The sequence below is a fragment of the Ambystoma mexicanum genome, chromosome 8 (genome assembly GCF_040938575.1).
Source record: "Ambystoma mexicanum isolate Mex_15411 chromosome 8, UKY_AmexF1_1, whole genome shotgun sequence".
NCBI lineage: Eukaryota > Metazoa > Chordata > Amphibia > Caudata > Ambystomatidae > Ambystoma > Ambystoma mexicanum.
In genome coordinates, this window is record NC_090929.1 from 425,005,136 (window position 1) to 425,023,428 (window position 18,293).

At 46.1% G+C, this 18,293-nt stretch overlaps 1 protein-coding gene across 1 annotated transcript in view; it reads left to right on the forward strand.

Moving 5' to 3' along the window:
- Nucleotides 1–18,293, forward strand: part of SRM (spermidine synthase) — a 325,236-nt gene that overhangs the window by 166,305 nt on the left and 140,638 nt on the right. The window contains exons 4-5 of the mRNA XM_069609940.1: nucleotides 10,647–10,800; nucleotides 11,223–11,306. Of these exons, the coding sequence (XP_069466041.1) occupies nucleotides 10,647–10,800; nucleotides 11,223–11,306 (238 nt within the window). The remainder of the gene's footprint in view (nucleotides 1–10,646; nucleotides 10,801–11,222; nucleotides 11,307–18,293) is intronic.

An 18,293-nucleotide genomic window follows, 5' to 3' on the forward strand; every position in this document is an offset into this window, starting at 1 on the left:
CCTTCTCTTTTAGCATTTGTGTTAGAGGGCGGCACATCCTGCGTTTGGCCAGCGTGTATGAAGAGAGGTCCTGGAAAATGGACACTTGTGCATTGTTATAGGTTATCTCCCGTGTCTTTCTGGCCTCCTCCAGAACCTTCGCTTTCTCGGTGTAGTAATGAAAGCGGACCAGAATTGACCGGGGGCCCCCAGCTCTGCCCCCCGCTCTATGGACCCGATCAAACGTTGGTTCGGTCGTCATCTCATCCGAGAAAAGGAGGGTGATGATGTCCCTCGCCACCCGGTTCAATTCTCTTTCCGTTTCTCCCTCCGACTCCGGCACCCCAAAGATTCTGAGGTTGTTCCTACGTTCCCTATTTTCGAAATCGTCCATATGCTTTGCCCTCTCCTCGTCTCTTTTTTCTAGAGCAGCTATTCTCAGGGACATGTCCATCTCTTAGGTCGTTGCTGAGGACTGGTTGGTCTCCAACTGCAACAGTCTGTCCTCGACCTTGTCCACCCTACGGTCCATGTTCTCCATTTTCTGGGCAATGTCCGCCCGCATGTCTCTGATCTCCTGCAGGACCGAGGCAAAGCCCTTTCTTTTCTTTCGCCCGGGGCGGTCCCCCGGGGTTCACCGCCACTGAGAACTGCAGATGTTCAGTGCGGGAGTTGCGGGGGGGGTGGCTCAATCCCTCAACACGGCCCAGTTTCGGCGGGAGCAGCGTCTTCAGGCAGCCATCGCCTGTGCGCCCACTGGTGGCCTCCAATTCACTCTCATGTATTTTTATGTGTTTTTTTACTCTTGTGTTCTTTGATTATGGAGTTTTGGACAACTCCATAGGCATCATCTTTTCATTTGTGTCACACAGCACCCACAATGCAGTGACGCAGGGGAAGCCTTTTAGGCTGTTCCAAGGTTTAAATACCTCTTTTGGGATTTCAGAGAATGTAAAGTGAAATTGACTTTACTACTCTTTACAAATTCCTAGACCCAGCACACACTATCTTACAGTAGAGTGCTGGAGGCGTTACCTTGTATACCCTATGTGTAGAAACTCATGTAGCAGTCAAATGCTACCCTTTCCTCTCGAGATGGCTGGTGGCAGTGGTTTTACAAGAACTATCATGATTTTTCCCGACCGCGAACGCCGGTAGCTTTAAATCGCGGGAGCCATGTTTTTCAAGATGGCGTCTGAGCCTCCATTGTTTAAACGGGTCCGGGTCTTCTTTTTTTCACCATTTCGTTTTGGAAAGGTCCTTCTAGAGTTTGTCTTTGCGCGCCAAACCAGGTTCGGCCCCTTTGTTCCTACACGTTTGGCGGGTTTTCAGGAATGAAGACCGCTTCTGGCGCACGAGTGTCTGGGGTGGGCAGGAAGGGAGGGAGGTGCCCGAAACTCCCTGGGCTTAGTCTCCTAGGAAACCCAAATGCACTCTGGCGTGATTGGCTGGCTGATTGTCTGGCAAGGACAGCCACCCTGCTGGGTGAGTGACAGCTAGGCTGGAATGAATGGGAGAAAACTGTTTAAAAGGCGAGTCTCTTGGCTTGGAAGGCAGAGTTGACCACTGCAACGAAAGAACCGAAGACGAGCTGGAAGAGGACGGCTGCTGCAACTGCTGGACCGTTGGTTTGCCCGGTGAAGCCCTTCTGCAGGTCCGAATCGCCAAGTTAATCTCGACAGAGAAGCCCTTCAAGGACTACTTCTCCTTTTGAGTTGGTGGGACCAATCAACTCGTAAGCCACCTGGACACCATTCTCGGAGCTGGTTATATTTTCCTCAGCGTGCTGCAGGAAACCGAATAGCCAGGGGGAAGAACACCAGTTTGTGTGCTTGACTACAGCTACCGGAATCGAAGATTTGCCTTTGGCAGCTTTTTGACCAATCCCTGTGCAGTGCAGGAGTCCCCCAACGTCCTCCCTCTTGTCCCCACGACTGAGGCTCAGGAACAGCGAGGTCTGCAGGAACTGCCAGGAACAGAAGTCTTCAGCTGCATCTTTTTCTTCATTGTAAGGTACTGTGAAAACCCGACGAGAGAGCCTACCTCTCACTGCGAAAGCGCTTGAAACTTTGGCAACTTGCAGGCCTAGTCAGCTTGTGACCCGACATATGATTCTTTCTTTTACGAACTACTTGTTTAAGAGTAACTGTAATATCCGTTTTATTAACTTATGCCTTTTTGCTCCTACTTCAAATGCTCTGAATGCCATTTTGCTCCTTCTTCAAAGTAGTTTAGATGCCTCAGAACCTGATACTGTGAATTATTGAAGTATATATTTGTGTGATATAGATTGCCTCCTTCTAGTGAATGTTTTCTAACTGACTGTGTAATATATTAATAAGTGTTTCACCAAGAAACCTTGAGTATAAGTGTCTATTTGAATACTTGTGATTCTAGACCTCTGTGTAACATCCTTACATCTCACATTCCCTCTTGAGATAAGCCTGACTGCTCAGTAGCAATACCACAAAACTACGTAGTAGAGACTTGTACCAAAGGTTGGTTTTACTTACACCTGTAGTCTTAGTTGTGTGTAGTGGTCCCAAAGGGTACTGCATACAAACTCTACCTAACGTCGAGTTCCTAATTTTACTTAATCAACCTAATTTTACTTAATCGACCTAAGAGAAATGCACTTGCCCCAAGGTGACTGGTGACAAAATATTTGCCAGTGCTTTTTGTAAAATGGTACATGTCGCCATTAGCACACTTCATATTTGCTGCAATGCTGTCAAGCATGCACAATGAAACCTGTATTTGCCATTTATTGCAAAGAAAGTGTGTTTGCAGTAAATGAAAAATATGTTTCCAACATCCCCATAGCCACGAGCAAGGTTGAGTATCCTGCAAATGGTACTCGCCCTGCATAAAAACTACTCGCCAATGCTAGTGGGCTAGTAGATTTAGCGAGCCCTGCATAATTAATACAAGTAAATAAGTGTGCCAACCGGATAAAAAATTCACTTTTTTAAGACCAGCATACGGGTCCACTAAGCAGCACTAAAGTTCTACTTTACTCTAGCCTTTAATCACTAACCTTAACCACAATTTACAAAATAATAAAAAGGATATGACACAATGTGGGGGAGACCCACCAGCAGAGGGGTTAGGTGGTGGCGACGGTGGCAGGACAACAAACATAAAAATGCAGTTTATATTTCATTAAAAGCATTCCAAACTAGCTTTTCTATGGTCAGTGTTTTGTTGCTCAGTGTTGGAGTTTTACTAAAGGCCACTTTAGTTAGGATCGTATATGATGCTCCTTTTAGTGTACAGAGCTCCAATTCGTGCCCTGAACCACCCAGAAGGTTTGGTAGCTGTGACTGAACAGCCATTCTTAGTCTTGAAGGGAGAAGGGCTCTAGTGGAGTGTTAGGGAGATGTATCATTGTTATGATCCATCCCCTCTCCTATTGAGACCCCCAGCACTTTGTGCTGGACTTCTGGACCTTTTTCATTCTATCCTGAATGAGGGGAACCTTTTTCCCCCATTCCTTCTTATTTGCTTTGACCTTTGGAACTCTGTTGTCTGTGTTTTATCTTTACCATGGAGTGTGCTTACCTCCATATCTCTTTAAAGGCATCAGTGATTAACTTTTGGAGCACACAGCGCCTCATGTACAGTGTTGCTGGGAACACTTTGGCTTCTCCTTTGAGATTATTTCTGTATCCTTACTAACTACAGTTCTTAAGGATAGAGGGATACTTTGTATTCTTCGGAAAACTTTATACTATGAGAGATTAGCACACACCACCTTATGTGGAGTGCTAAGCGGATACCTAGTACCCTCCTTCTCTCTGCTCCTGTGACTTTTTAGTCAATTAGAAAACCCTATAATTATGGCTGGTGGCAGTGGACTTGTTCTACCAACTATTGTGCTATTTTTTACTGCAGACTGTTTTCACCGTCACAGTTGTACATAATCGGGTCACCTATGTTCTAACATTGTGGCTCCTTTCTTCTTTCGCCATTTCTATCATAGTTGACCTTTGTTAGCCCTTCTACCATTCTGGGAGGAGGAGGTCTGTGTGTGTGTTTTGCCTTTGGCGGTATCCCTTGGGTGTCCCCGCCGAGGCTCGATTGTGTCTGGGCAGAAAGGAAGTGGGGGAAGAGATTTTCATTCCACTGCCCTTTGCCTGCTAGAGTGCCTGAATGGAACCAAAGACAACTAGGTGACTGTCCTGATTGTACAGCCACCCACCCCTTTCTGTAAAATGCTGAGAGAGTTTGCAGAGGAGTTTGTAGGAAAACTGAATAGAAGGTGAGGTTCCTGAGGTGAAAGGCAAGTCGACCACTGGAACAGAAGTAACCGAGGCTGAAGGTGACGAGAGATGTCTACAGACCCTTCCAATCACAGTGAAGCGACCACTGCTGTCCTGACCCCATATTATAATTGACAGAGGGGCTCTGAAGAGGACGCCTCCTTCCCTTTGGCTGGTGGGACTAACCATCCCTGAGACGAACTACAAATCGAGCCATCTAACGAGGTGCTGTGCCTCTCCAGAGCTGCAGACCATGAATAGCAGGAGACCACCGACCTATTTGCAGTGCAGCATCTTGGTGGGCAGGGCCGAATCTGTCCAGAACTTTGGTGAGCTCCAGTTGGACCTCCAGAGTCCCGATCAGATGCATCAAAGTCCCCTCACCAGAGTGCAGGACTTCAGAAGCGAAGATCACCGCCCGTGCGAATACCGTCCTTTGTTGGTGCTGAGAAAAAGGAACCAAAACCACAGACCAACCAAGGAGACTGAGGAAATCCGTGCCAAGGGTCCTCTCTCTTGACACTGCTGCTGAGACATCTCATTCGAAGTCCTTCCTTCCATCACCAGACCGAGGAATCAGGAGACCTGGTCTGTCACTGATGCACGGAGGAGAATTCAGCTACAAGCTTTTCTTCTAACCCAAGGTATTGTGGGATGAAAGGCATAATTTAACCTTGTACCGAGTTGTCGCTCCAGAGTGACTGGAGTGAATGATGAGGTGTCCAGGGTGTCCACTCTACCTCTGACCCAAACTTGCAAGCTTGTGTCCCTTTAGTGAGTTGTGTTGAATTGCCAAGTAACTTATCCTAGAGACTGAAAGTATCCTAAAGAACCTTTGCTGTTCTACTGCTTCTTAAGACTTTGGATCCACTCCGAACTGACTTTTTCGTATATCAGGGATTGGATTTTTAAAGCGTTAGTTTGTCCAAAAAGTGTCTCTAGAGCATTAAGCTCTGCTGCTGTGTGATTAACCAACCTTTAACCTTCCTAAAAGACTCTAATGTGGTTTTGCTAACTAAATACAGTGACAGTATATCTACGTCTCAATGCGAGTGCGCGGTAGTACCGATAATACGATAGAACTGTCATTAGTGTCAAACTCTGTGACAATTGTACCGCGAGCAACTACCATTGAAGCAATGGCCTTTGAAAAGTATTAAATATTCCTGTGTGTGTTTGTTAATTGAACTAAGTATTTATCCACCTTCCTTGTGTAAATATAATAAATATACATTTTAATATAACTTTTATGTGTAAGTGTTTCTTTGGACTATTGTATTTACTGGGTTGAGCGTTCTTTCCTATAGCTCATATCTTCCTCCTATAATAAGCCTTACTACTCTACCACTCTTTCAAGGTTCCTTGAGTAGAACAAACTTCTGCTAAGATTTGGGGACATGCATGCCAAGGGATAGTTTTATGAAGTCTTACCTCAAGTGGACTTTAGAAAAACTCCCCTAACATGTCGTACAGAGATCTTTGAGCACCCCATCAACCGAGAAGACACTTGCACACTTGTAGTTATATAAAAATAGTATTTTATTAGGTGTACTAGGCAATGTTAAATTCACTTAGTTCAGATAAGTAAGAACACTTTATGTACATACACAGGAGAACCTTTGCAGTTGTATAACTCAACTCAATAGTAACCTTAAGTTAGAATTCATGTAAGAGAAAGAATTTCTTCAGGTTAGCAAAAAGATTCATTAACAAATAATCGCCAAATAGTAATAGTGGTAGGTACAATAGCTTTATAGCCACTTGTAGAATAGTTGGAAGCAATTCAAGGTAAGTAAATGCACTTGGCAATCAATACTTGGAATCACTGTTTCAGGAAAGAATGAATGAATCAAGACCAACTCCGAGCAGGTAAGACTTGCATTCATTTCAAAGAGGGCTAGACTTCAGTAGTCCTGGCCTATCTAGTTATGAGTGTCTCAAGGTCTGATTGGGGAGCAAAACAAGCAAGGTACAAACTAGAAAATCAAGCGTTCCAGAGGAGGTCTTCAGTAGCAAGTAAGTGACAGTCTCTGTTGGGGAAAAGTTTCAGGGACCTCAGGAAAGGCTCCCTGAATACATACAGGGTTTGGGCCTGGGCGAACGTGAATGGGTGAACTCCCAAACACACAAATCATCACCCCAGCCACACACAACAGGCGAAACAATTCAAGGTAAGTTCTGCTAAGAGTCTCTCAGTATCTTGGGAATGAAGACGAGGATGCAGTAGGATGCCCCACGATGCTGCAGCAACAGACCTGGTCACTGGATTCTTGGGTCAGGCAGATGAAAGAAGGGACATGGGAATGGATCTCACAGCAGCAGTCGAGTGTAGAGGCATCAGGCAAAGGATTTTTCTCGGTACTGTGACTTTGGAGTCCTTTTGAAAGCACCATTGGAGAACAATTACTGCCCGGTCGATTTGGCTTGCTTTCTCGGTCCAGCCTTGTGGTGAGGGGACCTCAATGAGTGGAATCTTGCCTCTGGAGGTCCGGAAGGAGTCACCAAAGTTTCAGGAGGATTCCATCTTCAGAAGGCGATGCACTGCACAATGGCCACAAATCCCAGGGTAATGACGGTTTGCAGTCGTTGAAGGTTACAGCTCGTGGGATGTCTTGAAATGCAGGTTGTCTTGAGACTGGTTGTCCCACCAGTCTACGGGAGGAAGACATCCAGACTGGACCTTCCCTGTCGCCTGGAAAAGAGGGCTGTAGCAGCAGCGGTCCCTCAGATGGACTGGCGGTTGCTCCAGGCATCCTTCTTCTCCTCCTGTTCACAATGGATCTTCCAGTGGTCGGATCTGGCTTCAGCATTGAGACCCACTCCTTTTATGCAGGAAGCCATCCATGGTATGACACAGAATTTGCGGCCCTGAAACAAAACAGCAGGGCGGCAGAACGGAAGTGGCTACCCTCAGGCTCATCCTCTTACAAACTGGCCTGCCGCCTTCTCCAAAGGCAACACAAGACTCCCCATCCGTGCAAAGAAAAGAGGCCACATACAGGCACAGGTCTCCAGCGCATCTAAAAACAAGGCTGAACTTTGCAAGATCTGCTGGAAACTAGCCAACCCTTCCGCAGTCTCCTCCTCACCTTCTCCTTCCCAGGCCCTCTGCAATGCACTGGCCTCGCTTTTTGCCAGCAAAACTCAGGACATCCTGACCACCCTTTCTACACTCCCTCACAACCCATCCAACACCCCCTCACCTCCATTCCCCACTCCCTCCTCCTTCCTCCTACTCTGTCACATCTGAAGAAGTTACCAGAGTTGTCCACTCCCCTTAAGCACTCTTTTGTGACCCCCTCCTGAAATAAACATCTTCAGAACCTACTTGCCCTGCCAGCTACCGCCCTATTTACATCACCCCTTTCCTGGGGAATCTGCGTGAGAAGCTGACGTTGCCCCAACTCAACTCACACAGTGAACTTGTTGGTGGTCTCCATGACCATCAATTTGGATTCCGGGTTTCCAGAAGCATGGGAACTGCTCTTCTCAACACCCGTGAAGAACTGCTCGCATCTCTGGACTCCAACTCCCCAGCTGTCCTTATATTTCTCGATCTCTTCTCTGCCTTCTCCACGATACCCTCAGTATCTCGGAACGAGCACTGGACTGGCTGACCTTTCCTCACTAACCGCTCTTCCCAAGTCATCCTGTGCACCTTCTCCTCCTTCACTCTCCACCTGTGGTGTTCCCCAGGGCTCTATACTCTCGCCCTGGCTCTTTATCATCTACCTGGCTGTCCTTGTACGCCTCATTGCCTCCTTTTCCTCCAACTTGCAGTGTTACGCAGATGACACACCACTCGCTTTCAAACTCCCTGCTGACCCTCTTGCACCTCCCATCATCCCTGACTGCCGATCTGCCATCCAGTCCTGGAGCGCCTCCAACGATCTCTGCCTCAACGCCTATAAAACTAAGGTCCTTCCCCCTGCGCCTTCAGCTGAAGCCAGACACCTTGGAGTCATCTTCTACTCCTCTATTTCCTTCTTCCCTCACACTCAGGACATTGCCAAGAAGTCCCACTTTCAGCTATTCCTTCTCAAAGAAATTTACCCTTTTCTCACTTTCCCTCAGAGGCTCAATGTGACCCAAGCCCTAGTTCTCTCTAGGCTTGACTACTGCAATAGCCTCACCTGAACATACCATCTTCCACTCTGCGACCCCCTCCAGCTAATCCAGAATAGGGCAGCAAGACTTATCCTTGGCCTAAAGCCCAGGGACCGCATCTCTCTTGCATTAAAACGTCTTCACTGGCTCCCGGTTGCTGCACAGATTAAATTCAAATCCCTCTGCATCATCCACAAAGCTGTCTGGGCCCAGGGACCACACTATCAACAACTTTATCTCACTAAATACTCTCCCTCTAGACCACTACGTTCCTCTGGCACCAACTCTCTGTGTGTAAAGCATTTTGCTAAACAGAGTGTAGGTGGTCGATCACTTACCTCAGTGGGCTCCCTCCTATGGAATAGCCTCCCTCTGTGCCTTGAGCAGGATCTTCTTAAATTCCGGAAGCTCCTTAAGAATGTCCTCTTTCCTCCCTCCTTCCCTTCTTCTCTCCTCTGCTAATCCCACAGTTGCTGCGATCGGTGTCCTGGGCCCTTATGCCTCGTCGGGCCCTGACCTCCCACACCAATCCCGCCCAGCTCCCGCCTTGGAGGCTCGCACTTGCACCTCCCGCTGCTCCAGTCCGTGTAGCACTCAACATTCCTAGCACCTAATCTGTGGCTCACCCAAGAGGTTAGGCTCCCCAGCACTTACCCCCTCTTCCTTGCTGCACTTGCACGTTCTGAATACTCACAAGGCATAGTAGGTTCGTCCCTTCTACCTTTTTCCCCCCCTCTGCTCTTAAATATTGTGTTAGTAATGTTTTTTTCCCACCCTTGCTCCCTCCCTGTCCTGTGGGTGCTTTGAAACAGTATTTTCTTATTGTATACGCGCCTAACAGGCAAATGATAAATAAATAAATTCAACATGCATGCTTCCATTCAAACCTGGGGTGGGGGCTGTCCACAAGGGACAGATTGGCACCCAGTGTGAACTAGATTCAAGCATGCGCACTGGAGGACAACGACCTAAGGAGTTTCGGCATCCTCCTAGTTTCATGTCCTCCCAGACACACTGGCGCCTTTGGGCGGGCTTCACAAAGGGATCCCGGGGAAGATAAAAGAGCGAGCAAGACCTCCCCGACCCATATTGGCAGAAGAAGGCTCAAGCAAGGAGAAATCAACATGAGTTGGTGAAAAAAGAAGACTGACACTATTTTAGGTCAATGGTGACCCGTGTGTCCCTGCGTGTAAACATTACAAAAAAGTTGGTAGAAAATATCCACTGCCACTAGCCACTCAGATGAATTTGTCACGGTAACTATAAAGTTACAGGAGAACTGGAAAATGGGATACATTGGGCCTCATTACGAGTCTGGCGGTAACCGAGGCCGTAAAACCGCCTGGTTGCCGCCAGACTCGTATTACTATTCCTCCTCCGTGATTCCCGGAATTACCGGGGCATTACAACCCCGGTGACCCGGGAATTCCGGAGGCGAAATGGTGTAAATCCCCATTCCCATTGAGTCCAATAGGACTCAATGGAAACGGGGATCATGGAAACACCGGCACCATCGCATGATGGTGCCGGTGTTTCCTCGTACGCCTGCAGGCGGGCGGTGTTAAACCCGCCAGGTCAGACCTGGCTGGATTGACGCCTCCGCCTGCAGGAGTTGTGATCACTCGGTATGGAAACAACGGTGGCGGCGGGTTTACTGCCACCGTTGTTTCCATACCGGGTCGGTTGTAATGAGGCCCATTGTGTCTCAGTACTCCACACAAGGTGGGGTGTGCTGATTCCACAAAATAAAGATAGGTAGTATAAAAAGTATCCCACTGTCCTTGGGCGCAGTTGTTCTCATGAGGAACATAAAATAAAACCAAAGAGCTTCAAGGAGCTTCCATCAGCACTACACATAAGGTGGTGTGTGCTGCAACATGAAATTACAGATGCCATAGAAAAAGATGGAGGAAAGTAGACTCCATCAAAAGAAACCCCAAAAATGTGGTGCCCAGAGTACAAAAAAAGAATGAGTGAGTGGGAGAAAAAAGGTTCCCATTCTCTCGGGAGAGTCAGAAGAACATCCAATAGTCCAGCAAAAAGTGCTGGGGGACTGACCATGTGAGGAGAATATCACACAAGATGGAAAATTCTACATAACACGCAGAGCTCTTACTACTGCATGTAGCTTTATTTTCTTGCTATATTCTAAGGTGTTTTGACCTTCTTGAATTACTATCCTGCATGTCTGATTTTCTTCTGATTGTACCCATGCTTCAAGCTATGCAGAAGCAAAGAGGTTATGAACGAGGCTCTCTTTCACCAATCTCTCCTATTTTGTGATTAATTGTTTTATAGGATGTGATTGAAGTGTCAAAGAAGTACCTCCCTAGCCTGGCCTCTGGCTACTCCAGCCCCAAACTCACCTTGCACGTGGGAGATGGGTTTGAGTTCATGAAGCAAAACCAGGATGCCTTTGACGTCATCATCACAGATTCCTCGGATCCTGTGGGTAAGGATCCCGTTAACACTGCCCCTTTATCTCAATTACCATAATGTGATTATGGGAGTCTTCTCCGAGGCTCATACACCTCTCTCTGCAGGTTGCATTTCTATGTTTGTGTTGTTTCCAGTCTAGCCTCTTCCTGTCATGCTAACTCCTCTGCCATTGTAGTGTTGCTTCCCCTCCCTTCTGTCCATACTGAAGCTGCTTCCAGCCCGTTCGTCCCCTTGCACCACCCTACATTCCAGAAAGGTTGACAGAATGTTTGTCTTGTTCCTTCAGTACATGAAGGGGAATCCTGTCAATGTTATTTTGCAAATGTTGTTATTTTGACGGTGTCGAGGTGTACCCAGGCACTATTATTTTTTGACTTTGCCTCTCCTCCCCCCATCAATACTAAAATTAACTGAACTCTTCTGTACAATACACAGGCCCTGCTGAGAGCCTTTTCAAGGAGTCCTACTACCAGCTCATGAAGGCTGCACTCAGGGAGGACGGGATCCTTTGCTGCCAAGGTGGGAGTTCTGCTCTGGTTCTATGTGATTTCAACTCTGCTCCAATATCTGTTACCTTGCAAAGTGTACATTTTTGCATACCAATTTCACTTCTATAATTTAAAGCTCTTGTCCTATTTTGTTTATATTTCACGATTAGTCTGTAGTTTACCAAATACAGGCATAGGGAATCTGAGGTTTTAAATCTAACACTTGCCCTTTCTACTCCACAATCATCAACCTTTCAATTTGAAATCCTGTGCACTGTTTCCCTGTGTGCCCATCCTATCAACTCTCCCACTGCAAACCTATCCAGACTATGGGCCTCATCACGAGTTGGGCGGTAACGCCCGTGATAATAGGGCAGGCGCTAATAGCCCTACCGCCAAACCCCCTGGCGCTATTAGCGCCAGATCATGGGTTTGGCTGAAGGTTTAATGCCCATTCCCCATTGGGCCCAAAGGGGGAAATTCGCGCTATTACCGCCGGCGGATTTCCCTTCAGTGGTAATCGTGCCAAAAATCAGCAATTTTGCCACAGATTTCCCCCCAGCTTAGAGCTGGGGGGAAATCCGCCAAAGCCATGATCTGGCGGACCCTTAAATGCGGCGGTAATAGCGCTACTGCCGCATTTAAGGGTTACCGCCAGACTCGTGATGAGGCCCTATGTGGAGTCCTTCATACAACTTGCAATACAAGGCAAGAGACCGCAGGGCTTATATGCCGATATTACCCAAATTGACCTTTTACAATTGACCTTTATATTATTTTAGTTATTTTATGTATTGGGTTGATTTTGGATTATAAATAATATAAGGGGATTGGCTGGGGTGTTGCAGGGGGTTTCGGATTGGGTGGGGGGTTCTCGGGGGTTTCCCCCCGCATATATGTCCTAATTGACATTCTAAATTAGGTAAATTCTCCCGAGGTCAATTCTCCCGTGGTCAATTAATATACAACCTATATGCCTGCAAACCGAAAACCCACTAGCATATATATAGTACTACTTAGTTGGTAATTAAATATCTTTATTCAACATACAATGTTATAACAATCATTATACGGAAGTCGGAAAATCCAACGTATAATTCAAATAGTGAAATCTCAAATGTAAATAACATTTCATATTACTATAGAAAAACATCAAATAAAAATACAAAGATGTCACATCATCTCTCATTGCCATACATTCACATTCATACTTAAGGTGCCTGGTGCTCAAGATTGAAACTCTTATAGTATACTATTTTTCAAATATCTTTTTGCTCTAGAGAACAGGGGTTTAAATGGTCTTGTCCTCTACCAAGAACGTCTATGTCCTTACTGCCTGTCCTATATGTTTCGTTCCATTAGGCACATGTAAAATCACTGGAACTTCTTCAGAGGCTTTTTCACGCTAAAGAATAAACCAGATTCAACGATGAGTCCTACTTCTTTTTTACATATAAAATCTATGCATCTACAATTCTTGTACTCACACCTCAAGTTCAGCGTCAATTGCCTTTATTAATTCTTTTTCGCTTTGTTCAATCTTTTTTCCAACACCATAATTCTATTTAGGCTTCTTGGTCTTAACATGATTTAATTTCTTAAAGTCTTGAAGGGTCTTGTCTGTACTTCTACCTGCCCACCTGCACTGCCTCCCTGGCAACCCCTGCACTTGGGGACCATTTTTCTGTATCCATTCAGTCCCCCTACCAGCACTTATGTCTGCACTTCCTTGCACTTGCCACTAACTGGCTGTTTATTTGTCTTTTTTTAATCTAATTTATTCCATTTTCCCATGTACTGCACTTTCCCCTCTCCCTTCCCCTTGTGCACTTTTCCTTTCCCCCCTTCCCATGCACTTGTGCGATCTGAATGACACCTGACCTAGTAGGTGTCACGATGCCTGTCCCCAGACATCCGGAAAAGGTCCACCTGTCCAGGGAACAGGTACTCAAGAAGACACAGGAATTCCCAAAACCCCGCCTAGGGGCTATATGGGTTCAGTCCTGGCGCCGTAGGCGCCAGGCTCATATTGCCAACTTTAAACTATGCAGGTCGTCCTGCAAAGAACTCATGTACAGGCCATGAAGGGACTACTTTCCTTTAGGAACTATTTTGCTGCTTGGGTGTGGTACTGGAACTTCTTACCTGGGAACTACTTTTTTGATGCTATTTACACCATGCCCGAAGAGCAGCACACGCTTTGCGTTATTCTGCATTTTAGCAGCGTAACGCTCACTGTGTCTGCAGTCCAGCATCCAGTCTACAGCCACACCCGTCTTGTGTCCGGAGCCGTTCCTAGAGAAAAGGAAAGAAGAAAAGAAGATTAGAACAAGGAGATTTCCATTTGGTCATCATCTTTTCCTGGAGCAGCCGCACCTGTGGATAAAGGAAAAAGACATTAAAATAAACCGCGTCGCATTGCTAGCTGCAGCGCCGCGCCATACTCACCTGTCTTCGGAGCATCTCCACGACCCGGCGCAGCACCCGTTGAATCACCGCCCGAAACATCAGCATCTGAAAAGACAAGAACAAACAAAAGGTGAGCGGGGTTCCGCCAAAGACATTCTTTTACTTACCGCAAGATACTTACTCGGAATTTTACCGCTCGAGGCAGCGCGGGTCACCATCCTACATTAGACATTTTCGGCAAGGCGCCGCACCTGCAAAGAAGATAGAGAACTGTTGGTTAATTACATTTGGAACAAAATTACTTGCTAGACAGTGCTTGGTACAAACTGACTCTTACCTAAGCGCCACCTTCATCCATCGAGGCAAACTCACTCCTTGGATCACGCTGCAAGGGAAAAGGTATGAAAGGAGCTAGAGTGAATTAACAGACATTTGAACTCTAAAAGAACTATACATTCGGTTTACACACTACTTACCTCAGAGTCATTGTTGTCTGGAACTCTACCAAATACCTTCAGATCAGTGAAGTAACTGAACTTCTACGCGCCCCTGAACTCCACGCAGGATGGAGAGTTCATCCTTCCAAACAATAAGATGAGACTTTATGAAGGGGAATACTGGAAGTTTTCAGGGAAAATTGTGTTAGTGTAACCTCTCTTCCATGGGTGGCTAATCCCCTTTACTGCTTTTAGGAAAATATTCTTGCGGGCCAGGCAGACGAAACTGAGTGGGCAAGTGCAGTCGATCATCACTTCGCTACGAGTCACACTGGTGGAGACCGCAGCAGTCCAGCTTCGTTCGACGCCCCTGTGGAATCCAGGTGAGCGTAACAGAAGAATCGTTGTCTGTCCTCCCTTGCCCCCCCCCCCCCCTTTGCCTCGTCGTGCCTTGAAACACTTGTGTATAGGCGCATTATAAATGCCATATCATATCATATAATTCTAAAAACAATCCATTTATTATTGTATTATCGAGCTTGCGATTAGCTCTTTTAACCTCATTTAGACAACTGTAGAGTCACCTCTAAGTGGCATAAATACAGCATATAGGTGGTGGTCAACGTCAAATTGGGTGACCCCACTCTAGCAAACCATCACCAGAAAAACATCCGCTGGAGACCTCAAAACGTGACACAGACCCAAAAGTTCCCACCATCACCACAAAAGGGGGGAATGGTACATTTCTATGTTAACTTACTCCAAATTAACTCTCTATGTCGGCACTCTCATGAACATCACAGAGACTGGAGAAGGCATGACTTATTCACCATCATTTCATACACAGTAATCCTAAAGGTGAGACAGACTATGTTACCCATTGAGTCCACATTACTTTAATATGTAACCTATAGGTATATTCAAAATTCCCTACCTGCACAACATGACCACTCTATTTGTTGCGGGACACAATTCTCGATAAAGGGGACCAAATATCCTTCTTAGGCTCATTGAATTGTCAAAGGAAGAACCTCAAATAATATTTTGTAAAACGAAGAGATGGGAAATTATTAGTCATGTTGTATACTCCCATTCGGTATGTTAGATGAACTGCGTGCCTATCGAGCTCTCTCCAGAGCCTGCGGTTGGCGTTTTATTATTTCATGTCTTACAGATCCATTTGCCGGCTTAAAAACCCTCAGAAAACAGGAAATGGTGGTCCTACGTGCTAAACGTCATGACGTACTCATTGTGGGGTAAGATTTTCATATCTATGATAAATCTTCCTGACCTGTTTCAACCACAGAACTTTTTGCTTTGGCTTTGGGATTGTTTCTCCTTGTCCCTAGCTGAGTGGGAATCTTTTTCCCCTCTTGCGTAGTCTTTTACTCTGTTCATGGGTGACCTTTTTATGTCTCTCCATAGTGTCTAGTTGGAGTTATAGTTTCCTATAACTTTTGGGATTAGACTAGGTTGCCCCTTTGGGCTTTCCTGTTAATTTCTGTTTAATGTACTAGGGTGAACTACTGTTCCCAAGGGGTAAAGATGGATTTTCATCTCCCTTTACATTTTATATAAAGAGCCAGCACCCCACCTTATGTGGAGTGCTGGGGGGATACAATGTATCCCCTTTCTGACTTACCTGGTAACATTTTTGTTACAATTGCGGGTTTACTTGAATGGCTGGTTGCAGTTGTTTTACCTATATGACTTTTAGTCATTTTTACTCGCAGCCTCAGTAATGCACAGAAGGGCCACCATTCTGCTACAATAGTGGGTTCCTTCTTTTTCGCCATTTTTAAGTATGCTCGTTGTGTCTGAGGTCTTCCCCTACCATTGTAGGTGGGAACGACCTCAGTGGAATTTGGTCTTGGCAGGAATCCTTTGTATTCCCCGCCCAGGCTTCAGAGTGTCTGAGAAAGTAGGAAGCGAAGTAGGAGTCCAAAACTCTGCTGCCCTTTGTCTTACGCCTTGTCTGAAAGAAACCCAGCCTCAATGGGGGGTTGGCTGTCCTGATTGGACAGCCGAACCACCCCTTTCTATAGACTGCAGGGAGATATTGCATAAGTTCATAAATACTCTGAATCTGGAAGCTGCTGACAAGTTGGCCACTGGAGCTGAAACCGAAGAGGAAGACGAAGAAAAGACAGCTGTAGTTATTTACAGCGTTCGGAAAGCCTGCTTTGTAACCGGAGCCTGATGTAACCCTTCCTTCCAATCGACCTGGAAGTCCCGAAAGTGACGATTCTTTCACGGAGACTGGTATAATCCACTAGACTCAAGAAAGCCTGCATTTTGTGCCGTCCCACAATGTACTGCCACCTTGCTGGGCTGCAATAAACCAATACCCTGGGTTCTCAAACTAGATTGCGGTGCATGGTCTTCCGAAATCCGAATACAGATGAAACTTTGGGGGATGACTCCTAGACCTCCAGAGACACAATTCAAATGCCCAAATTCCCCTTGTCAGAGTGCAGGACTGAGAGAGTGAAGAGAATCCGACCAACGATATTCGTTCTTCATCTGGCTGCTGTAAAAAGGCACCAGATCCACAGAGCCACAAGAATCGATGAAGAAACCTTTGATGGAAACCTTCTCTGATGACTGCTGCTGCAAGTTCCCATCCAGTGTCCAGTTCTATCGTATCCAGATCCAAGAATCCATGGACCGGGTCCTGTGCTGCTGCCTCCTGAAGCCATCCACTCCAAAGCTCTTCTTTTCTCCTAAGGTACTGTGTGGGCTTGGGGAATATTTACCTTCATTCTGGTGCGCATCCTACGTGGCTGAGTAGGTGATTTGTGTGGCTGGGAGTTTGCCCATACCACTTGACAAGGCCTAATGCTGGAACACCTATAGGGAGCCTTCTCGGAAGTCCCTAAACATTTTAACTAACTCCGAAAGTGAATACTTACTTGTTGAAGATCTCCTATGGAACTTTGACTTTCCTGCAACTGAAACCTATCTCAACCTGCCTGCAGCTGGCACCTAGACCACTAGTGTTCCTCTTCTGCCTCTGAGAGAATACATGCAATAGACAATGGAATGACTGGATTGAAAAGTACAAGTGTAAAAGTACTGAACTTGCTGAAAGAATTAGTGTGGTAACTGTATCACTGTGAAAGAATAAGTTACAAAGTGTCCTTTAGTTATACTTCACTTTGAGCTGCAGTGTGCCCTATCAACAGTATATAAGTTGCTTTACTTACTTTGAATGTGTTTCCCCCCTTCTGAAAAGTAATGTGTTGATATTGTATTATCATTGCTTAACTGAATGAGTGTAAACGCTTACCAATAGGGGTTACCTAACTTGAATAACAATGTGTTCTTCTTAAAGTGTAAATGGGTTTTGCTCCCCCTGATCTGCTTTACACAGACCTAAAATAGCCTAGAAGTTAATACTTGACTTATGAGTTGCTTGAAGGCCCGCTTCAAAAGTATATGGTTACTTACTTTGAATAGCCGCTGCTCTTCTAAACTTGTAACACTGGTTTGTGCCTCTCCTGAAACTGTTAAAGAGCATTTCCAAATTAGCCATAGGGTCAATTACTTACCTTGAAATACATTGGGGGTCCTGACGACCCTGCCGGTTCGGTAACAATGGTGCCGGTAGGCTTACCAGCACCGTTGTTACCGGACCATTAGAGTACAAGTTTGCGGGCCAGATGCCTCCCGCCAGATTCTACCTGGCAGGGGTGGAACGGAACTCGGTCGCAGACTTTCACGGTAGCATCGGCACCGTTATTCACAGTACCGGTGCTACCGGCATCCCCATTCCCATTGAATCCTATGGGACTCAATGGGAATGGGGATTTACCATTTACCAGCGCCTGACTTCCAGGAAAACCGGGGTCGTAATCCGCCAGTGTTTCTGGAAAGCCAGGTGCCAGTAAATATTGCAAGTCCAGCGGCAACCTGCCGGTTTTACCGGCAAGGTTACCACCAGACTTGTAATGAGGCCCATTGTGTCTTAAAGTGTAATTGGGATTTGCTTTCCCTGATTTACTTAGTGCATTGTAATACATAGTTATTTAGTGTTCATACCTATCCTTGAGCAGCTTAAGGCCCCTCCAGAAAGTAGAGTTTATTTACTAGCTCTGAACTGAGTTCTAAAAAGTAATGTTGCAAGGGGTATACTTGTAACAGGGTTGGTTTATTATGTGATTTCATAACTG